Genomic DNA, 23,652 nt, shown 5'->3' with positions numbered 1-23,652 from the left:
AACCACGGTACAAATTAGAGTATGATAAGTGATTAGGAGCCGTACAAAGTGTTGCAAGAATTCACAAGAGAGAAATTATTACTTTGGGCTCCTGGGAATTCAGGGGAGACTTCATGGAGGAGGGAGATCCTGAGCTAGATAAGGTCTCTCCTTGAGGAAAGGGGGGTAATTTTGGAGGGGCTAGGAAACAATCTCAGATTCAGATTTGGGGGTCAGTTGTGCCTTTCCTGTGCCTCAGTTTCTCTGCCTTAAGCCCCCGTATAAAGTTAAAACCCTCCAACTCCACGCGCCCCAAAGTTGGAGTCACCAGGTCAAGAGTCAGCGTCCAGTGGGTGGCTGACATCCTAACTCCAGGGAAGTCCCAGGGGGTGGCCTGCACCATCTTTCCGTGGCTAGGCCGGCAAGGATGGAGGGGGGAGTTCCCGCAGCCCCGCCCGAAGCAGCCAGTGCCGGGCTGTGCCTGGAAGCGCGCCCCCCTCCCTTCCCCCTCCTGCTACCCCTCCCTCTCCTCCTCCCCCTCCCCCATGCCCATCTTCTGCTCCCGGTTTCTAACACACCGCCCCCCGCCCCCGTTTTACACATACACACCCCCGGCGGCGCCGCGCACGATACGGAGGGGGCGCGCACGCAAGGGGCCGGCCTGCTTGCGGCGCGGGGGAAAGTTGAGTTGGGAGAAGTTCGGAGCGGCGGGGGCGCGCCCCGGGGTGGGCAAGGGGAAGCTGCCGGGAGCGCGCGCGCGGGCGCCCAGGAAGAGAGCAAGACCCCCGGGATCCCCGGGGAGCGGAGCTTGGAGCAAACGGGTGAGCAGGGGAGGAGGGAGGGCGGGAGGGGGAGAGTGGGGGGGACCGGGTCGAGGGGAAGGAGGCTGGGGAGGCCTGGGGCGTTGAGGAGAGGAAGGGAAAGAAGGAAGGAGCGAAGGGACCCGGAGACCCGAAGTGGAGGCGGGGACGCGGGGGGTGGGGGTGGGGGTGCTGGGAGACAAATGACCCAGGGAAGGATGGGGAGGCGGGCAAGGCGGAGGCGGGATGGGGAAACTGGTCGGAAGTGTACGTCCGGCCCAGGTCCACTTCTTGGGGGTTCTACAGAACGGGGGTGCTATGCTTCCTGCTATCAAAGTGGGCCCTGCAGTCAGGCGCGGTATCCAGCTGAGCTCTGCAAGATCTCCAACCCCGGCTCCCCTGCTGGGGTCTCTGGATTCCCCGCCCCCTTTGCCTACCCTCCCCCCCCGATCTCTGCCTACCCTCCCTTCTCTGTCTACCCCTCCATCCTTCTCTGGTCCCTCCGTGACTTCACGCCCTCTCAGTCCCCCAGCAGTCTTGTAGAGACTCAACTTCCCGGGGCCCCCTGCCGGGACGCCCCTCCATCTGCTTCATAAGAAGCGGAGCCGAAGTTGGTAGGGAGACGGGTCAATCCAGGACACAGGGTCAAGCCTACCGGGCAGCTGAAGGGTAGGATTGAGTGAGGACTAACCCTAAGGCAAGAACTAGACCTTGGAAGTTTAGGGTTCCAGGGGGCTGTCAGTTTTAGATAGCTGGGATGAGGGGGAGGGGTCGCTACCCCTTCCAGGCGTCCAGCTGCCACCCTGCCCCCTTCTCTTACCGCCCAGCAGTGGAAGGGTGTGGAATGTGTGCATTCAGTTTGTGGGGGCAGGGAATAAAGCCGAAGAGGGGGTCCCGGGGTGTCGGCTAATCCCGTCAGCCTCGGTGTGGGGAGAGATGTTAATCCCCAGGGGCTGGTCGGGGCCGGTCCCGGGAATGTGCCCCCACCCCGGATTATCGGCCCGGGACAGAAGCTGCTTTGTGCTCAAGCCCAGAGTAGGGGGGCGGGGGGTGGAAGGGTGGAGGAGGGGGTGATGAGATTAGAAAAAGGGGCAAAATGAGGGCCTAGTCATGTAAGTATGGAACGAAGAGAGTAGGACCACCTGTAGAAGCCCTGTACAGAGATTCCCCCCCACACACACACACACATAACTCTTCCTCACTCGGGACTTCCCCCAGCCCCCCATGGGGGGGGTGCAGCCTGGGGAGGGACGTGCCTTGGCTGAGGGCCGGGCTGGGGCGGGTGGGGGGAAGACGGTCAGCTGAGTTGAAGCTAGGGCCAGGAATGTTCAGCCCTAGGCTCCCAGAGTTGACCCTGAGACCTGTACCTTTTCACCCCAATGGACAGGCCCCTTCACAATGACCTCCCCTCTCTTTTCCCCTTCCCTGAAATCTACACTGATCCACCCCAGAATCCACAGATTCTCTTTCCCCTTCCTCGTCCCTCTTCTCGTCTCCATTTTAAACCCTAAGAGACACCCCACTCCATCCTCAGCATATTTGTATAGGCTCTCCTCTACCCCTACCCCGCCTCGTCGGCCCCAATTAGCTTTTCAAAGAGCTGCAGCTCTTCAGAGACCTCAGTCCTCCCGACCTGCCCTTTCCCCCCACCAGACCTAAACCAGTCATGGTCACGGGCAGGTTCCAGCCCTGAGGTTCAGATTTTCCCAAACCGGGAGGGGTGGAGGGGGAAGGAGGATCGGCTCCTCCCATCACCTAGGGTCTCCGTGTCCAAGGAGCTAAAGCCTCCAGTAGGTGTGAGGGCCAACCGGAGACCTCCCACCCCACCTCCCAATCGTGTCACGTGCCCATCCCCCCCAGCATAAAACTCAACCCCGGCAGCCCGGTTCCCTCCCTCCGCTCCCGCTGGGTGAGTTCAGAGACAAGGCTTCAGCTCCTCCTCCACCGTCCCCCCACTTCCCTCCCCTCTCGGGTTTCTACCGGGGTGCTCTTTGCCAAAGGGGAGGGGGTGAGGATGAAGGGGGTAGGGCGGGCCCTGGGTTAGGACCCCTCCCGATATCTCCAGCGTCCCTGTCTTTCTGTCTAGTTCTCTTCCTGAAAAGAGTTCAGTTTTCATCTCCTCTCTCTCCTCTTGCTATATGTCTCTCTATCCCTGCCATTTCTCTGTCACAATCTCTTTCTCTCACTCCATCTCTATGACTCTTCTCTCCACAGGCTTCTCCACTGTGCTCTGTCTCTGTTTGTTACTAGGGTCACCAGGCTTTGTCTTCTCCATCTCTCCTTCCTTCTCTTGCTCCCTTCCTCTCTTAGTCTCTTTGTCACCCACAACCCCTTCTTTAGCCGGCCTTGGTCCCTCTCCTAAGCAGCCTTTTTTTCTGTTTCATTGTCGATCTCCTCTGCTCTTTTCGCCTTAGTCACCTTGGCTTTAATCAGTCTTTCAGTCCCTCTCGTTTTTGACCTTAGAAAGGGCTCTCCTTCCTTCTGCCCCTCCATTTCTTTTCATCTCTTTCCTGTTCCTGTTGTTTCCCCCTCTCCCATCTATATTGTTGTCCTTGTGTAAGATGACACGAAAGGTGATTACTCTCTGTGTGTATTTGTAGGTGAAAGGAATGGTACTCGGCTCCGTACCCCTTCTGCCCCTGTGCGTCTGCATTTCTCACTCGCCGTCTCCTAACATTTCCCCCCCTCTCCTAGAGAGCTCGATGCTCTCAGTACTTTGCACTTAGTAGGTGTTGAATAAATCTTTGGGCACGGACTCATTGATTGTCTTTGCCTTTGTTTCTCAGTCTCTTGTCGCTGACCATGTTTTTCTAATGCCTAAGGGTATGCTGCCCTCAAGTTGTCCTGGGAGTTGCAGGGACAGTGAGAAGGGCTAACACCTTGGCAATGAGCAGCACCCCCAGACGTCCTGCCCTGGGCACCGGCCCAGGTCCTGGCCCCTTCAGAACGGTAAGTGCTACCTTAACACCCAGGACCCCAAAGGTCCCTAACCCTTATTTGTCCTACCACCCACATCCCAGACCTCCCTCTGGTTCATAAAACTCCTCAGTGCTCACACTTACAACCCAATTTCCATCACATAACCGAAACCCTCTCCTGTCCTGATACCTCCAGGAGTCCTGGGCGGTTCCTCGGGGGAGGAGGGTGGCTGAGCTAACTGGGGCTGGCAGCCAATTTGTGGTCGATTGAGATGGAAGGGATTGTTAGGAGATCTAGGAGACTGGGGAAGGGTTTGGGCGTGTTGGTGGTGGCTAGGAGTGAAGGGCACGAGATTGTTGGAGGTTTCCTGCCTTTTCGTTGGAGTGTGTTTGTAGTGGGAAGGAAATAGATGGTTGTACTCCGAGAGAGAGGAGGGTCTGGGGCGGAGTCGCATTTAAACTCCTTATTTCCTCCCCCTCCCACCCCCCAAGAAATGTTCCCTTCTCTCTCTCACTCAATCTCTCTCTCTGGACCCAGTATCTGCTAAGTGGCATCTCACGTCCCTCCCACCCCACCCGGAGGGTGTAGCTTCAGCCTGTCTGCCCCGCCTTCTGTCCCTGATGTTTTAGGCCCCGCCCCTTCTCCATGTGGCTGTTGCCCCACGTGGCCCCCCTCTTTCTCCCGGGGGAAATCATTAACCCCGAGCCCCGCTGCCTTAGCCCAGTTATTGGTCACTTAGGCCCCGTCAGACACATGACCAGGAAGGTGCGCGGGCCGGTCCCCTTCCCCCTCCCTCCTCACTACACCCCCCGCCAGCCATGGACTTCCTCCTGCGGCCTCAGGTGCGAGGGGTCGGCGAAAACCCCCTCCCTCCTCTCCCCTTCCTCCACCTACTCTCCTTTCCTTCCCCCTTGCTACCTTCTCACTGCTCTCATTCCACCTACCGTGCGTGCCGGCTTCCCTCTCCAACATCTTCCTGGTCCCCCCCCCCCCATCCTCTTTTCCATACTCACCTCCTGCTTTCCCTACCCCCCCCCCTTAGTATGGGGGTGGTGCGAGAGCTTTGTGGGAACGGGAGAGCTGAGTTAGAGCTGCTAAAATGAGCTGGGCAGGTTCCGTCCTCCCTGAGGAACTGGCACCCCTGAAATACCCTCCCACCCCTATTCAGCTCTCTACGCTCCCCCCTCCCCTGCCCTTTCTTGGTCACTGACTAGCTGGCACCATCAAGGTGGGGGGGACCCACCCCCTCTCGCCCTTGGAGGTTCTGATGCCCTTCAGGGCCTGAGGCTCCTGAGCAAATATTTGGTGATGGCTGGAGCAGGGGACGGCTCTGGCACGAGGGGACAGGGACTGGGTTACTAGACTCGCGGCCAGATTTAGTCCGGCTCCGGCTCGGCTCGGCTGCCCGCTCCCGGCGTGGGGCACAACCTTCCCTCGCCGCAGCCCCGCCGGCTGCTGCTCTCACTGCTGCTGCTCTCCTTCCTGCAGGATGACTCAGGTGGGGGGGAACGGGGCGGCGACCGCGGGGGTGGGGGCAGTGGGGCTCCCTGGGTCGGAAGCGGGTACCCCAGCCCCTTGCCCATCCCCGTACCCCCTTCCGCACCCGGCTGGGTTTCGGTCTAGGTGGCTGGCTTTGTGGGGTGCTGAAGTTCCTAGTGGGGCTGTGCTGCAGTCAGCCCCTGGAGCCGGGAGGGAAAGTCTTCATTATCCAGTATGAGAAACGCCCAAATGATGCCTCTGAGCATCCGGATCGTGGGAAGGGACGCATTCCTCTTTGGAGTCAGAGCAGTGATTTTTCCACATTACAGAAATGACCCTAGTACAGAAGTGCCCTTGTGGGCGTGGTCCCGGCACAGAAGGGCAGGAAATAGGCAGAGCTGGGGCACTTGGGGGGCATGATTGGAGGGAGAAGGTGGCTACAGAAGCAGGGATCGGGGGTGGGGTGAAAACCCGGGACCCCTGAGGCTCCATCTCCTCTCCTCCCCACCCTCCACAGCCTGAGCCAGAGGGTTCAGGCCCCCACGCGGGCCCCGGGTGCCCTCCGTTCGCCGAACAGGAAGACGACGAACTGCACCGCACTTTGGGCCTGGAGCGCTTTGATGAGATTCTGCAAGAGGCAGGATCCCGCAGCGGGGACGAGCCGGGCCGGAGCTATGGGGAGGAAGACTTTGAGTGTGAGGGGGCGGGGCCTGAGAAGGGCAGGTGCGGGGGGAGGAGGCAGAGCCAGAATAGGATGGGGGGGCATGTGGGAGTCCCGGGGAGGGGGGGGGAGCGGCTAGAATGAGAGGGGCCCCAAGGGAGCTGGAGTGTCTAAGTAAAGGCTTTGGAGGGAAGAGGGGAGGGGAGACACCAAGAGGCTAGGGAAGGGGCTTGTGGCACCCCCTCTAACAGTTTCCCATGCTCCGCCAGACCACCGCCAGTCTTCCCACCATATCCATCACCCACTGTCCACCCACCTGCCTCCGGATGCACGACGTAGAAAGAACACCCAGGGTCCTGGCAGAAAACAGAGAAAACGTCCAGGAGCCTCCCCCACAGGAGAAACCCCCACCATTGAAGAGGGTGAGGAAGACGAAGATGAGGTCAGTGAAGTGGAGAGTAGTCGAACTGCTCCCCAGCTGTCTCCGAGCTCTACTACTTCTGTCCAGGTAAGTGGGAGCCCAAGCTGCACCTCCCCCCACTTTGGGAAACCCCTTGGTGAGGGTGAGGGTGAGGGTGGGAGGGGAGTCGGAGAGGAGGTGAATGTGAAAAGCTCCTCTTACCTTGTTTGCTGTTTTAGTTCTTCCTCCAGGAGGACGATAGCACTGAGAGAAAACCAGAGGGACCTGTTCCTTCTTCCCCCCCACAACCCTCCCACCAGGAAACAAGCCCCAGAGCCCCCAAAGGGGCCCAGCCTGGGTAAGTGGTATCTCCCCAGCTGAGGCATTTAAAAAACCTGGACTGCTCTCAAAAAATACAGAGGTTGTTTGAGGGACTTAAGATAAGTCAGAGATCTACCCTTTGGCAACTTACCTTCTAATTAGGGACACTGCTTGGAAATGTTTGGCCCAGTAAAAGCAACATTCCAACCCTTGTAAAACCAAGTAAAAGTTAATCACCTTAGGGGAACAAGTAGTTGAATTCTCTAAGGCCTGACCACACCCCGAGCTTTCTCCCTTATCCCTTCAAAAAGCCATTCACTCTTTAAGCATCAGTTAAGCACCTTCTCTGGCCAAAACTCTGAGCTACTGCTCTGCTCCTACCCCCCCAGAGAGGTAGAGACTCAGAAGTCCTCCCCATCACCCCCAACTTTAACTTTACTCAGCCTTAAAGCTCCCTCCTCTCAACTACTGCAACTACTACTTTGTACCTCCAGCTTTCTCTGGCTGCCCTCTTTCCACTCCCCCAGCTGAAAATGATTTTCCCCTCTTCAAATTTTCCTAGAGAGAACATTTTGTCCAGATCTATTCTTTTTCCGAATTACATGTTGTATCCCAGCAGATTATAAACTCACTGAGGGCAGTGACTCATTTTTCCCAGTGTTCCCAAACAGTGCATTGTATGTATTTTTAAACTATCTGTTTAGTTCTATTGAATTAATGTTGTACCTTGTGCTATAAGTATTTAAAAATCTCCTCTACCAAGCGGTAAGCTTCATCAACATAGGAGGTTTGTCTTAGCCATGTTTTGTCACACCCACGGTGTGGTGTTACATTTGTTGATTGGATGGAGTGAGGTGGGATCAATCAGGGAGGGCTTCCTAGAAGGAACTGATGAGCTTTTAAAAAAAAAAAACTTAAGTTCATATATATTTGCTTCCTGCTGTTGACATTGAGAGAATTTAAAAGAAGGAATAAAAAAAGTTTTTATTAAACTCTTACTGTGTTCCAAGCAGTAAGTACACTAAGCCCTAGAAATAAAAGTGAGGTAGTTTGCCTTCAGGGAGCTTATGTTCTAATGAGGACGGACCACGGGAAGGGACTGGGGCAGGGGGGAGATGAAATTTTGGTCTGAGGCAGAGGTGGCAAACAAGAAGCCAGCAGCGCTTCCCAGCAGGGCTGGAATCAGATTAAAATGCAATTGGAAAATATTTAAGAAAATGAATAAAAACATAATATAACATAGATCATGATTTCCCAAGTCAGTGATGCAGCCCACAGGGATCCTTATGTAGATAGGGTTTAGTAGGTTCCCCCCCCCCCACCCCCACTGGTTGCTGGTCTGAGGGATCGCAGGGATGTTGAAATAGTCCATAGAACAGTGATTTGACATGTCCTTTCTAGAAGCAATGGTAAATATGGGTTTAATTATTGTGTCCAGAGAAAGAGGTGGTGGTGGAGTGACTTAGCAATAGGGCAGATGGGGAGCTGGTCTTCTCCTTTGATTTAGGACAGACTAGGTACCATGGGTTAGGTAAAATCGGTTCACTCAAGCCACCGAGAGGCCTCAGCCACAGGACAGGTGTATGGATGTAACTTCCAGGGATTGGGGGCATGGCTCGGTATGGATTCTAGAGGGTCTGGTGTGGACGGTGAGAGCAGGAATGGGTGTATCTTGTAGCATGACTGAAACAGGACAATCACTGTGGGCAAAGTTGAATGCATAACTACCATGGGCCCTGTGTGGTTAGAGGAAAATGGTTCAAACTCAGGGTACGGCAGTGAGCCCTGGGTGACTCATTCCATGGCCCTGCCCCCAGTCTGGGGCGGTGACTAATGTGAAATAGGAAGCACATATGTAGTGGAAAGCTGTATTTATTGAATGTGGAACAAACTAACCAGAAGTAGTTTAGATGATTCCAGTTCTTGTTTTTTGTGTTTGTAATATCCAGAGTAAGGAAGTAGGAGACTGCTATGTGTCTTCTCAGGGAGTTTGCCAAGTGCCTTACATACATTATCTTATTTGATCCCTCACATGAGGTAGGTGAGATTATCAACTCCATTTTATAGATAAGGAAACAAGCTGAGAAAGGTGACATGGCTTCCCCTGGGCTACACAGCTAAGTGACTGAGGCCAAAACTGAATCATTTTTCCTGATTCCAAGTTTAGTGCTCAGGCTGCACCTACCTGCCTCATTAAAGTCCCAGAACATGTATTCTCTGTTATAGACTACAAAGCTATAGATAGGAATTTGGAGAAGGGAGATATGTATGGGTTGGCTCGAATGAGCAAAGGAGGCCTTACTAATCCCCAATACCTAAGTTCAAATGCTGCTTCAAATAACTTTTACTAACTGTGTGACCCAGGGTGAGTCACAAAGCCTCTCTCTGCCTCAGTCTCCCTCCTCAGGGTACCTTAAGGATAAAATGAGATCCGTAAAGGGCTTTGCAAACATTCTTTTATAGCTAGGCCCTTAAGAATACCTTAGCAGGTTGGGAAGGCTCCTCAGAAAAAGGAAACAGCTTTAGCAAAGGCACCTTTGTAGGAACAAAGGTAACATTTGGAATTACAGTCAAGGGAGTAGTAGGGGAAGCTTGGGACAGGTAGAGTAGGGCCAGATTGTAGAATTTCAGATAAAACAGGCCCAGGGTAATATTTGGATTGGGATTAAGCTGCTGTGCTAATTTACCATGTTTTAGGATAGAGGGGCTGGTACAGGTAGACACTGACTTTGTCCCATGTCTGCAATGGTTGGAAGTAATATAGCTGCCTCTTGTTCTTTGTCACCTGTCTGCTTCCTTTGTCCCAAGACCAGAGTATCTATGGCCATGAAGGTAGAGGGGTGGCTTACACATTGTTTATTTGTCTCAGGGCTCCAGCAGCAGAAGCATCCGGAGGTGCTGTAGGAGGAGAGGATGGAGGAGCCTCAGGTCGTCCTCCTGCTAAGGCCCAACCTGGGCACCGAAGCTACAACCTGCAGGAGCGGCGCAGAATTGGGAGCATGACAGGGGCTGAGCAGGCTTTGCTGCCCCGGGTGCCTACAGATGAGAGTGAAGCCCAGACCCTGGGTACTGCTGACCTGGACCTCATGAAAAGTGAGAACTCTAGTCAGTTGGTAATAGGGAGGGCTTCATAGATACAAAGTCTAGAGAAACCCACTAGGAAACAAAGGGCTAGGGTCTAGAGTGTGGAAGGTGGAGGAAGGTGGAAGAAGGAGGAGTAGAATAAACCATCTTTTCTCTCTTATCCTTGAACCTTCAAACACCCTCCCCCACCCCTCCCACCACACACACACACCCCTTGTCAATTGTTTCCATACATATCTACCCCCAATCTTCATTCCTCACAGGTCACCGGTTTGAGGATGTCCCAGGTGTTCGGCGTCATCTAGTGAGGAAGAATGCCAAGGGACCCGTGCAGGGGGGCAGAGAGGGGAGAGAGCCTGGCCCTACACCACGTACTCGACCCCGCCCTCCTCACCAGCCCCATGAGGTAACACACCCTGACTCAAATCTGTCTGATCTTTACCCCACCAGAGCCACAGCCCCTCAGCAAAATAATTCTTTACAGGTTTAATTTTTCAAAGCATACCCACTTTTGTGCTCATCTGGTCCTCACAGCTACCTAACTAGTGTCAATAAGTAGGGCAGGTGGCACTTTTTCTTAGGTGACAATGAGAAAACCGAGGGACAGGGAATCCTTTGATTAGTCCAAGAACATGTCTGCTTGGTGACCGCAGGACACAGGTGTCCCAATCTAGTTTTCTTTCCACCCCCAACACAAAGGCAAACAGGACCAGCAGGCCTCTCAACCCCATACCACCTGACTCTTCCCATCCTCACCCCCCAACAAGCCCCATACACAAAATCACCTCTCCGTTATTGCTTGCTCCCAGGTGTTTGTGGAGCTGAATGAGCTCTTGCTGGACAAAAACCAGGAGCCTCAGTGGAGGGAGACAGCTCGCTGGATCAAGTTTGAGGAGGATGTGGAGGAGGAGACTGACAGATGGGGAAAGCCCCATGTGGCTTCACTTTCTTTCAGAAGCCTACTAGAACTTCGGAGAACCCTGGCTCATGGTAACTTACTTGTTTTTCCAGCTTCAGTCTTGTAGGTACGCTATGGTACTTCTGGCCCAGTTTTCACTTAATATCCACGATCCCTCCCTTCCAATCTTTGTAATTTGTGCATTACCCCCCACCCCCAACCCCCGCCCATAATGCCAAATGTCACTAGATAACTTTGGAGTTCTATATGCCAGGGGAGCATGAGACATCTCTGTGTTATGACGTGTACTCTGATGTCATCATGTCCATTTGTAGATTCTTCTGGTTTTCATGCATTCCTATTTGTTTGGTTCTGGGTAGGGAATACTAATGATACAGTAACACCTCACTTATCTGACACTGTCATGGAACAGGCTGCTTCTACATCAGTGAAGTTTCTAGATAAATGAAGCTTTAAGGCTTTAAGCAACAAAGACTGTATTTAGCCATTTTAATGGAGATTTTTTTTCAGAACTGGAGTACATACTCCCCCTCCCTTCTTCAATGGAGGATACCAAACATAATTTAACATTTTCTTGCTAACTCAATCATAATCATGAACATTTGTAATTCTGTGTTATAATCTGGGACTGCTTAGCCCTACTCTACGCTAAATGGCTCCAGACGCCTGGACTTTTGGGTTGTTGGCTGTCCTTGCTGCTGTCAGGGTGCTTGTCTTTACCAGTGAGTCCGCTTTCTAATTTGCTGCATCTAATTTGCTTTGGGCTTGGAAACCAGGTAACTAAGCCTGTTAAGATTGATGCAAATTAAACAGATGGAGAACCCTAGAGAGTCAACTAAAAAATTGAGAAGGTAACTTTGAAAAAGTTGAAGTATATAAATAAGTCATCGGTATTCCTTTAGATTATCAACAAAACCCAGCAGAAAGAGCTGGGAGAAAAAAGTTCCATTCAGAATAACTAGAAGCAATAAAATCTTTGGGAGCATATCTACAAAGACTAGAAGGAACTAATATGAATCTAACAACAAAATAAATGCTCTTTGGGGAAATAAAAGACCTAAATGATTTGAGAAACATTAATTGTCGATGAATAAGTAGGTCAATCCAATATAATAAAAATTATAATACCACCTAAATCTCCCTTCAGTGCTATACCAATAAAATGGCCAAAAGAATATTTTACAGAGCTAGAAAAAACCATGGAGGAATAAAAGGTAAAGAATCTAAAGTGAGAAGAAGGGGGTCTCAAATTACGACAAAGCAGTCATCATTGAAATGATGTGGTACTGGTTTTTTAAAAAAAGTTGATCAGTAGAATAGAAGTAAACAAACAATAGAATGGCTTTTGATAAATCCAACTCTGTTATTGGGGGAAGGTCTCACTATAACAGTCTAGCAGAAAGTAGGCTTAGATCAACACCTCATACCAAATACCAAAATAAACTCCAAAGGGATGGTTGTGTGACCTAAATATAAAAGGTCACATCATAAATTAGGGGAAGAAGAAAGAAATTACCTTTCTGATCTATGAATAGGGAAGAGTTTATGACTAAACAGATAATAGAGAGGATCACACAGGATGACAAATTTAGAAAGGAAACGGGAAACTGGGGGAAAAAAATCTTTGCAGCAAATATCTTTGACAAAGGTCTCATATCTGAGATTTATAAAGAACTGATTTAAATTTATAAAACAGTGCCATTCCTCCAATGGATAAATGGCCATGAATATAAACAGGCGTGTTTGAAAGAAAGAAATCCTAGGTGTCAATAATATGAAAATACTTTGTTATTCATCTAATAATTAGAAAAATGCAAATTAAACTTGAGGTTCCACCTTATGCACATCAGACTGGCAATGATGACAAAATGACATATTTGAGGGGTTCTGAGAAAGCAAGTATACTAATACACTGTTGGTGGAGTTAGAAATTGGTCTAGCCATTCTGGAAAGCAGTTTGGAATTAGGCCCCAAAATGTACCATGTTGTGCATCCCCTTTGACCCAGCTAAATCACTATTAGGCCTATACTCCCAAAGAAACCAGATAAAGGAAGAGGACTTAACATGAACTGAGATATTTATAGCAGCTCTTTTTGTGGGACCCAAAGGTTGGAAACTAAGGGGATGTTCTCCTATCAGAGAATAACTGAAATTGTGATATGTGAATGTAGTGGAATATTATTGTACTTGGAGAAAATTAAATGGACAGCTTCAGAGAAAACTTGGGGGGACTTCTGTGAATTAATACCAAGTGAAATGGGCAGAATACAATGGTAATACAGAGAAACAACCAAAGAAAGTAGGCTCAGAGTGAAGGTTGGAGGGCTTTTGTTTTAGTACAGTGTCCCCATCTTACCTTTTTCACTCTTCCAGGGGCTGTTCTCCTAGACTTGGATCAGCAGACACTGCCAGGGGTGGCACACCAGGTGGTAGAACAAATGGTCATCTCTGACCAGATCAAGGCTGAGGACCGAGCAAATGTGCTTCGGGCTCTGCTGCTGAAACACAGGTAAGCAGTTCTGAGATAAAACTCTCCCCTGCCCCCAAGTCATAAAGGCACTCCTTCCCCTACCCCCTTTTCCAGTGAGGATCCTTCTGATTCCTGTCCCCAGCCCCCAAAAAATCCATTCCTCTCACCAGTGTCCATTGTTGAGACATGCTCCTGAAACCCAAGGATCCACACACTGAACAGAAAATGTTCTCTTCTATGTAGTCATCCTTGCCAAGGTTTCTCCCCTTCCTCTTCCCCTTTGTCCTTCCCCATCCACAACCTCCTAGGTTTCCTTATCTCTTTCCTTCTCTCCCTATCAGCCATCCAAGTGATGAGAAAGATTTCTCCTTTCCCCGGAATATTTCTGCTGGCTCCCTGGGGTCCCTGCTTGGGCATCACCATGGCCAGGGGGCTGAGAGTGACCCCCATGTCACTGAGCCTCTGATTGGGGGAGTTCCTGAGACCCGCCTGGAGGTAGAGAAAGAGGTGAGGAAAGTCCTGGAAGACTGAGTTGACATCGATGAGAGGACAAGGGAAGAGGAAAGGAGTTGGGAGACCTGTGTTCTAATAACAGTAATAGCTAGCCTCTCTACAGCACTTTAACACTGGCAGAGCCCTTTACATCTGTCCATCCCATTTGATTCTCAACCCTATGAAGAATGTGGTAGGATTATCTCCATTTTCTGGTTGAGGACATTGAGGCACAGAGCCATTAACTGACTTGCCCATCATCACACATCTTGTAAACCTTAGAGGAAGGATTTGGATTCAGACCCTTCTGACTCCCAACAGCAGTGCTTCATCCCCTGAGCCACGTAGCTGTCTGGTCCCTGCTGTGTCTCTTCACTTGGGATGAGTCATTTAATCTTGTTATCAGTTTCCTTATCTGTCAAAGGGAGGTAGTAATACATGACTCATGTCACAGGATTGTTGAGAAGTGTTTTATGAACCTCAACTATATCAATGAGAACATGTTGGCAATTATTTTAGTTATTAATAATAGCAGCAACCACTTCTGGGTCTCAGTTTCCTTATCCATCAGACAGGGACAGCTACACATCTCCTTACTTTGAAGGAATGTTGTGAGAATGCCTTTGTCTTAAGATAGAAGGGAAGGACAATGAGTTTTGGCAGGTGGTGATGTGGGGGAGGTAGATAGACTAAGTTGTCCCTCTCTTTCTTCCTCCACCCCAGCGGGAGCTTCCTCCTGCTGCCCCTCCTGCAGGCATTACTCGATCCAAGTCCAAGCATGAGCTGAAGCTGCTGGAAAAAATTCCTGAGAATGCAGAGGCCACTGTGGTGCTCGTGGGTATGAGGGGTTCAAGCTTGGTTAGGGAGGGTGGCTAACGGCGGGGGGGGGGGGGGGGGGGGGGGGGGGGGGGGGGGGGGGAGGGGGGGGGGGTTGTGATTTAGGTAGAGTGGACGGTTTGAGGAATAGGCTATTTGGGGGTGTCCCTCCTCTGCATCTGCTTCTCCTTTTGGTAACTTCTGTGCCCTTCTTAAACTAGATATGGTTCCTAGTCCCTATCTATGCTTCTGAATACTGACACAGAACCCCCCTTCCACTTTTAAAAATATTTTCCCCCAATTATATGTAAAAAGACTTAATTTTTTAAAAAAAATTTTGTGTTCCAAATTCTCCCTCCCTGAGATGGTAAGCAATCTAAGTTATACATGTGCAATCATATAAGACATTTCCATATTGGTCATTTTGTGGAAGAAAACTCAGACAAAAAAAAATGAAAAATAGTATGCTTTGGTCTGTATTCAGACTCCATCAGTTCTTTCTCTGGGGGCAAATGGCATTTTTTCATCATGTGTCCTTTGGGATTGTCTTGGATTATTGTATTGCTGAGAATAGCTAAGTTATTCACAGTAGTTCATCATCCAGTATTGTTGTCACTATGCAATGTTCTCCTGGTTCTGCTCACTTCATTCTGCATCAGTTCATGTATGTCTTTCTAGGTTTTTCTGAATTCATCCTGCTTGTCATTTCTTATAGCATAATAGTATTCCATTACAATAATATGCCACAACCTGTTCAGTTCTCCAATTCTTAGCCACCACAAAAAGAGCTGCTATAAATACCCTTGACAAATAGGACTTTCTCCCCACCCCCCTTTTTTTTTTGATCGCCCCCTTTCACGTATGCTAGGCAAATACATCCTTCCTCAGGCTTCTCCCTCGAGCCGCTCTTCCTTCCCTTCTGCCCTTCATGGTCTCACCCCTCCTTTCCCAACCCCCACTTTATGCCCTCTCCACCCCAGGTAATCACACACACTTAATCCTGAACTTGGAGACTAGAAGTCCCAGCTGCTCAGTAAACCACTGGATGTCTCTGAACATCAGTCTCCTCGTGTGTAAAACAAGAATGATGATGCCTGTAGTCACTACTTGTATAAATTGGAGTACTCTGTTAGTGTCATCATTTTGTCCACCCCATGAACTGAGGACTTCTTGTCCTTATCTCTGGGGACTTATTCCTCATGTCCTTCCCGATGAGCATGGTATCCTTTCTTTCCCCTCCCATCTCCAGACTAATGGGGGAACTTGCCCTGCTTCCTTCAAATCCATGAACCATGTGACTGATTCTCCCCACTGTCCCCTCTTCTCGTCAGGCTGCGTTGAGTTCCTGTCCCGTCCCACCATGGCCTTTGTGAGGCTGCGGGAGGCAGCTGAGCTGGACGCCGTACTTGAGGTGCCTGTGCCTGTGCGCTTCCTTTTCTTGCTGCTGGGCCCGAGCAGTGCAAACATGGACTACCATGAGATTGGCCGTTCTATCTCCACCCTCATGTCGGACAAGGTCAGCCTACCCCATCCTCCCCTTCCCCCCCACAATACAGCATTTACAGGTCAACCTCTGACCCCAAGAGGTCATTTAACTGGGAACAACTGAGGGAATCAGACATAAATGCTGTGCTCAGGGAGCTGACAATCCAACAAGGTTGGCTTTGTCCTTGCTCCTTTGTGCTCGTTGACTGATTACACTGGAAGGGTTCATCGGTCCTGCCCTTATGCCTAACAGAGCTCCATACACAGCAGCTGTCTAACAAATGGCTGGTGGTGTACTGATGCTCTGGTTTTCTCTCTATGGCCATACCCTCCCCTCTTCTGGCAGCAATTCCACGAGGCAGCCTACCTGGCGGATGAGAGGGAAGATCTGCTGACGGCCATCAATGCCTTCTTGGACTGCAGCGTGGTGCTCCCACCGTCAGAGGTGCAGGGTGAAGAGCTCCTCCGATCTGTTGCCCACTTCCAGCGACAGATGCTTAAGAAGCGTGAGGAGCAGGGGCGGCTGTTGCCCACGGGTGCTGGGCTGGAGCCCAAATCCCCTCAGGACAAGGGTATGGGGGCTGTTCTGGGAGGGGAGATGGGAGAAATGCCTGTGAGGGGATCTCTGGTTGGGTACGCAAGGGTCTGAGCAGTTTTAGGGTGGGTATAAGGTTGTGGCCAAGTGGGGAACGTTTCTGAAAAGTGGGGAGGATATGACTGAAGTGTGGATTTAGGGAAGGGCAGAGTTCTTATGCAGATGTTTGGGGATATGTTTCAGAAAGGGAATACCTAGATTCTAGAGGACAAGGTGGACAGGATGCTGGGGGAAAGGTGTATTCTAAGGGAAACAGGTTAGGCTTTTATAGAGTTTAAAGGTTTCTGCATCAGAATAGGGAATCTGTGGGTGACCAGAAGGAGTCTGGGGGATTCAGGTGGAAGGGAGGTTGTTCCTGACGGAGGCCGGGACTGTAGCGCTCCTACAGATGGCAGAAGCATCAGGGGGAGTAGATGATGATCCTCTTCGGCGCACGGGCCGGCCCTTTGGAGGACTGATCCGGGATGTGCGGCGCCGTTATCCTCACTACCTGAGTGACTTCCGAGATGCACTGGACCCTCAGTGTTTGGCAGCTGTCATCTTCATCTATTTTGCTGCCCTGTCACCTGCCATCACCTTTGGGGGGCTACTTGGTAAGTTGGGGATTGAGGGCAGTGGTGCCAGAAGGGATTCAGAAAGTAGAATCCCTAGACTTTAATCATGATGGGGATTTGGGAGGATCCTTAGCACTTGCATGTCTCCATCTCAGGAGAGAAGACGGAGGGTCTCATCGGTGTGTCTGAGCTGATCATGGCCACAGCTCTCCAGGGTGTGATCTTCTGCCTGCTGGGTGCCCAGCCCTTGCTCATCATTGGCTTTTCGGGACCCCTGCTGGTCTTTGAGGAAGCATTCTTCTCGGTAAGGCTGATTATAGGCTATCGAGGGTAGTAGCAGGGGTGTGTAGAAACAAGGCTTTAGAGGTTCACTATGAGGTACTGATTACTTGCCTGCTTTCTGTGACATAATGGATATGAAGGCTGGACCTGGAATGAAAAAGACCTAGACTGGAATTCTGCCGCAGACCCTTAAAGCTGGGTGGCCCTGGGCAAGTCACTTACTGTCCCTGAATCTGCAGAATATTGGGAATGAGGCCTGCATTTCTATCCCAGGGGACAAGAGGAGCTCTCTCCTTCATGGCTTCCCTGGCCTTGACTTGAGCTACAGTCTCTTCCCTTCTCCCTGGCTCAGTTTTGCAGCTCCAATGGCCTGGAGTACTTGGTGGGCCGAGTGTGGATCGGGTTTTGGCTGGTGCTCCTGGCTCTGCTGATGGTGGCACTAGAGGGCAGCTTCCTCGTCCGCTTTGTCTCCCGGTTCACCCAGGAGATCTTTGCCTTCCTCATCTCCCTCATTTTCATCTATGAGACCTTCTTCAAGCTGATCAAGGTGAGTAGCTCCCTTTTTCAGTGGGAATCTCTTTCAGTTAGTGAGAAGGGGCTGGCTCCCCATGGAGATCTATCTACTCCCTATGTGTCTTGGTCCCCCAATCTCTGGAAGTTGGTGCCCTGCATGAATACCTGGAAAGGATGGCTGCAACCTTTATCAAAGGGAATAGTATCTAGTAATGCTGAAAAGGTAGGCTGGAGCCAAGATGGCAAGCCAAGGAAGGTTTTTGCAGGAAGCCACTAAAGGTTTTTGAGCAAGGAAGTGAAATAGTCAGACTTTTGCATCAGGAGGATTCCATTGGCACATGTGAAGGGTGGATGAGAGACCAGAGACACTGGTGTCAGGCAAGTTATGAGGTTCTGATAAATAGTTCAGACAATGGGTAAGGAGGACTTGGACCTGGATGGTGAAAATGGATAGAAAGGTATAGAGAGACTGCAGTTTTAATCAAGTGTGCTTGCTACTTAGATGAATGTAGGGACAAGAATGAGGGAAGAGGAACCTGGGAGACTGGGATCATGGCGGGTACAAGAATGAGTTCAATTTTGGAGATTTTGAGTTTGAGGTTAATGGCAAGGCGAAGATGTACAGGCAATTGGAAATACAGTACTGGAGGTTTGAGGGGAAATTGGGCCTGGAGATAGACTTGGAAGGCATCAGTACAGAGGTAATAATTAAAGGCATGATAACGTATAGCTAACGATGATGTAAAGAGAGAAGAGGGATGGGGACAAAGCCTGGGCACAGAAAGGAGCAAGCGGGGAGAACCAGGAGAATTCATTGTCATGGATGCCGGGGCAAGAGAGACTATTAAGAAGCAAGGAATGTTTAACAGGGTCAGACACTGCCGAAGTCAAGGAGAGTGATGACTGCATAAAGGCCGGTGGATTTCGTAGATAGCTTCAGTGATTTATGCTACACAACAGTGGGTAGGATGTGTAGTCTGGTTTGGAAGAGGGTGGAAGTTGTGAGTGGCTGTGGTTAATGGGAAGGGAAGTGGGTAAGAGATAACTGATTTTGAGTGGCTGTGCATCTTCAGACAGCACGAATTCCTAGTGGGCCAAGTGGGCACAGGTAGGAGGAGGAGCAGAGAAGGTGAATGGTGCAGGTGATCCTGGAGGTTGATTGTTAATAGCGCAGGAGACTTAACAGGAAAACAGAGGCAGGGGATTCAAAGGGTGGAGCAAAGAATGAGATTGAAATGGCTGATTGTTGGGTTAAGGCTGGGTAGGGAAGGAAGCAAAGCCGCAACAGGGGTTGGAAACCAGGAGGAAATGTTGATTTTGGCAGACCTAAAAGATAGCTCCAGAGACCTTAAGCCCACCGGATCCCTCATTTGGAAGTTTTCCTTTCTCTCCTTTCTTCAGGCCTATCTGTCCTTGAGGATGTCATTTTCATAAAACTTCTGATTTGAGCCTTCTGCCCTACCCAAAAATGATCTCCCTCTTAATTTTTTCGCAATACTTTGTATATCTTTTATGCACTCAAAATTTTCTCTTTTTTTCCTACTAGTCAGTGTACTCTCTGTGAGAGGAAGGACCATGTTATCTGTGGTACCCCTAAGTTCCCCTAACCCTAGCATCCTAAATCTAGTAAGCACTTCTTGATGTTGGAGTGTTCTAAGTCCCATTTCTTCCAGGAAGCCTTTGAACAACTTTGGTTCAGACTCATCTCTGCCCTTCTTGACCTTCCATCACTGTTAATTGACTCTCCCCATTCTTCTGTTGATCATAATCTGTCCTCTGCTTTCTGTTTGCCCAGTGTGTGTTATCTCCCCTAACCAATCTGTCCTGGAGGGTAGGGAAAGGTGTAGGTATTCAGTAAACAACTGTGGGTGGTTTGATTAAGTTTTTTTCCCTCCTTCCTTCTTCCCAGATCTTCCAGGAACACCCACTCCATGGCTGCATTATCTCCAATGGCTCTGAGCCAGTAGAGGTCGAGAATAAAACATGGACAGAAGCAATGATGGTGCTGACAAATGGGAGTGCACCTAGTGAGAAGGAGGCACAGAGACCTAAGGGTCAGCCCAATACAGCTCTGCTGTCCCTCGTGCTCATGGCTGGGACCTTTTTCATTGCCTTCTTCCTTCGAAAGTTCAAGAACAGCAGATTCTTCCCGGGGAGGGTATGTGTCTCTGTGCATTGGAGATGTGGTGGGTAAAGTCCAGGAACTTAATATTCTCATCTCCCAAGATTGCCTCTTTCTAGAGGCACATTAAGTGGAGATTTTTTTTTTAATGTTTTCTGAGTCTACACTGTTCTCCATCCAGATCCGAAGAGTGATTGGAGACTTTGGTGTTCCCATTGCAATTCTCATCATGGTGCTGGTGGATTACAGTGTTGAAGACACCTACACCCAGGTGAGAAGGAGATGAATGGAGATGAATGTGCACACATCCAGACTCACCACTAGAAGTGTCTGGAGATTGAAGGTCATTTCTCCAATCTGAGATCTGTGGTTTCCCTTGCCCTATGACCTCCACACAACCTATTTCTCTTGAACTGATTATTTCCGCTTACTGCTAACTTACCTTTGAGCACAGCAGACTGTTGTTGTTTGTCGATCTCTTCCAAACTCCTCACGGCCCTTGACCTCTGCCTTTGCAGAAGCTGAGTGTGCCCAGTGGGTTCTCAGTGACAGCCCCTGAGAAACGAGGCTGGATAATCCATCCTCTGGGCAAAAATGGGGACTTTCCGGTTTGGATGATGATTGCCAGCTTTCTGCCTGCCATCCTTGTCTTCATCCTCATCTTCATGGAGACTCAGATCACAACGTGAGTCTGAATTTGGGGGATTCATATGAGAAGATGTACCTGAGCAACTGGGGATAGGTCTGATAGGAGCAGAGTCCATGGAGGGTAGCACATAAGGTTCAACAGTTAGACTGAAGCCAAATTATGGAAGCCCTAATTACCAGACCAATGACTTTGAACTTGATTCACTGGTCACTAGGGAATCACTGAAGGTGTTAGTGCGGAGGTTGTGACATAATGTCAAAAATGTCAAGGAAGCAGCTAGAAAGAACTTTACAAGCAATCCAGTCCAACCCTTACCAGATAAGTTACTTGTCCACGTACTGCTAAGGGCACCATTGTACAGGACAGATTTGGAAGAACAAAGAGAAAGGAGCAGGGAAATCACCTAGGAGACTGTTGTGGTAACCTAGGCCTGCCTGAGAGTACCCTGGACTAGGAGGATGTTCATACTAAAAACTGAAAAGAACAAGCTTATCAGTTATTTTGAAGGAAGAATGAGCCCCAGGGTAGGTGATTAGATGGTGGAATGAGAGATGAAGAGACACCGGGTAGCTAGGATCTAGGACCCAGGTTCCCTATCAGACATGAGGGACAGTACGTAGTAAGTGACTCTTCTCTTTTCCACTCCTCTAGGCTGATCATCTCCAAGAAGGAACGCATGCTACAGAAAGGCTCTGGCTTTCACCTGGATCTACTGCTGATTGTGGGCATGGGAGGTCTCTGCGCCCTCTTTGGTCTGCCCTGGCTGGCTGCTGCTACCGTCCGCTCTGTCACACATGCTAATGCACTTACTGTCATGAGCAAAGCTGTGGCACCAGGAGACAAGCCCAAGATCCAGGAAGTCAAGGAGCAGAGGGTGACGGGGCTACTAGTGGCTGTGCTCGTGGGTATGTTTCATCTTTCATGGCTTTAGTTTCCGGAGACTCAGCACCTTCCAGGGATGTGGGGGGCTGTTGTGAGCCCTTTCCCTCTATGTTCTCCTTTCTCCTCCTACAGGCCTCTCCATGGTGATTGGGGACCTGCTGCGCCAGATCCCCTTGGCCGTGCTTTTTGGGATCTTCTTGTATATGGGTGTGACCTCCCTAAACGGCATCCAGTTCTATGAACGGCTACACTTGCTGCTTATGCCACCCAAGCACCACCCTGATGTCACCTATGTCAAGAAGGTGGGCCCCCTCCCCTTCTGGCCCCATTTCCATCTACTTTTTTCCTTCAGGGCTTTTACAGCCACTATTCCATCATCTTGGTGTCACAATAAAAAGTCAGTCTTGCCTGTCCTCATTATTAGTTATTATCAGCTGGTATCGAGTCACTACTGAGCTTTGGTTTCCCAGTAGTAATGGCTTGTCAGGCACCCTAGCAGATGAGTAGAAGAGTCTATCTCTGAATGCAGGGAGACTTTTGTTCTAAATCTGCTCAACCTTCTCTCATTCTCCACAGGTTCGGACCCTTCGAATGCACTTGTTCACAGCCTTGCAGCTCCTGTGCTTGGCCCTGCTCTGGGCGGTCATGTCCACAGCTGCCTCTCTTGCCTTCCCTTTCATCCTCATCCTCACGGTACCGCTCCGTATGGTTCTGCTCACACGAATCTTCACAGAGCAAGAGATGAAATGGGTAAGACCCACTTCCCAACCTCAGTCCCTAATTCCTTCACCTTTCCACAAGACTAATCAACTCTCAAGTCTCTAGCCTTCTTTTTTTAACTTTGCCATGTCCTGTCACAACTGAATTGTGGAAAAATTTCTACTTTGAATAGGTTTACCTTTCCCTGACCTTGATTTCTCTTTTCCACAGCTGGATGCTAATGAAGCCGAGCCAGTGTTGGATGAGAGGGAGGGCGTGGATGAGTATAATGAGATGCCCATGCCGGTGTAGGGACAAGACTGAGGGACAGATCGACAGAAGGATCAGGGGCCTTGTTAGGGAGGATGGGTCCTCTATTCCCCTACCCCTCGTTTTTATTTAAGTGAATAATTTAAAGTCCTCCCCTGGCAGTAAAGTGCTTTGCCCCTCCCTTCCTCCCCCCGCCCCCAATTCCCCCGGCTCCATGCTTCACTGGGGGAAGGGGAAGAATGATGGAAGAGAGGACAGGATCTCAGAAATCATACAGGAATGACTTTTAATAATGAGGAGCTAAACCACAGAGAAATGGTACCTTATTCATTCTCCAAAGGGGGTAGGTGGTTTCATACGCCAAAGCAGGAGTGTCCCTCTACTTTATGGACCAAAGGCAGCCTTTGCAGAGATTCCATGTCCACATCTGGACAGCTGTTAGAGAAAGGGACAGAGGCTGATGTTCCTTGTTTTAGGCATTATACACCTGGTTGTTTAGACAGGAGTATGAGGAATTGGGTGAAATATTTTATAGGCAAAAAGGGGATGTGTGAAAAACTCGATCCCTGGGGCAGAATCCCCACCATCCTCCCCATACACCATCAATATTGCTTTTGTTCCCCAGATACCATAACTAAAAAAACAAAACCTGATTCTCATCTCTGGATCCCTATACTCAGCCCAGTGCCTAAGAATTCCTTTGCCTGTTCACTATAGTCTGGTGGCACCATCATAATCCTGTCAGGATCTCCTTTCTGTCAGCCACTGCTCATGACTTTGAGCCACTGTTTTCCTTATGAGTATGGAAAGGGGGAAAAGTATACTGAGAGTGGAAAGAACCTTGGATTCAAGAGACAGGGCTTCAAGTATTGGCCATGTATGCTTAGGCAAATCATTTTAATGTCTGAGTCTCTTTCCTCTTCTGTTAAGTAAAAAGGTTGGACTACAGGTTCTTTATAGGCATAAAAATCTGACATCTGATAGAATAAAATGACGGGCCTAAACATATTTGAAACTCTTCTGCCTTTTGATATAACATTATGACTGGTCCTTACCCAATACCAAACATCTCCCCTTTCTGTTACCTTATCTTGATTAAAAGCCAGCTTCCTATGCCCACCTGGAATTTGCGTACCAGAGAAAGATAGATACTTGATGTTTTTAGGGAGTGGGAACCACCATGGTATCCTGAGATCCATATGTATATAGATGGCAAACAGGGACAGATGATACTGCCTTCTCAAGGCCTATGGGGAAATT

At 49.8% G+C, this 23,652-nt stretch overlaps 1 protein-coding gene across 3 annotated transcripts; it reads left to right on the top strand.

Moving 5' to 3' along the window:
- Positions 1-637: 637 nt before the first annotated feature.
- On the top strand, positions 638-23,400 carry SLC4A2 (solute carrier family 4 member 2). 3 transcript variants are annotated; one of them, XM_036760190.1, is made up of 23 exons: positions 638-800; positions 3,602-3,728; positions 5,695-5,872; positions 6,108-6,346; positions 6,478-6,596; positions 9,429-9,652; positions 9,907-10,049; positions 10,453-10,633; positions 12,937-13,072; positions 13,375-13,540; positions 14,249-14,363; positions 15,673-15,857; positions 16,173-16,398; positions 16,799-17,014; positions 17,131-17,279; positions 17,610-17,804; positions 19,680-19,928; positions 20,074-20,163; positions 20,411-20,577; positions 21,193-21,446; positions 21,556-21,725; positions 22,000-22,173; positions 22,354-23,400. In XM_036760190.1, exons 2-23 carry the CDS (start codon positions 3,666-3,668, stop codon positions 22,432-22,434), a joined length of 3,720 nt encoding a protein of 1,239 aa, XP_036616085.1. In that variant the 5' UTR covers positions 638-800; positions 3,602-3,665; the 3' UTR covers positions 22,435-23,400. The 3 variants fall into 3 exon arrangements, with proteins under 3 accessions (XP_036616085.1, XP_036616087.1, XP_036616086.1); XM_036760192.1 differs by lacking the exons at positions 638-800; positions 3,602-3,728 and adding an exon at positions 4,484-5,196; XM_036760191.1 differs by lacking the exons at positions 638-800; positions 3,602-3,728 and adding an exon at positions 4,498-4,540.
- Positions 23,401-23,652: the final 252 nt, after the last annotated feature.

This window comes from Trichosurus vulpecula, chromosome 5 (genome assembly GCF_011100635.1).
Source record: "Trichosurus vulpecula isolate mTriVul1 chromosome 5, mTriVul1.pri, whole genome shotgun sequence".
NCBI classification, from domain to species: Eukaryota; Metazoa; Chordata; class Mammalia; order Diprotodontia; family Phalangeridae; genus Trichosurus; species Trichosurus vulpecula.
Note: the sequence above shows the minus strand (reverse complement) of the source record. Positions and strands in the feature narration are given on the sequence as shown.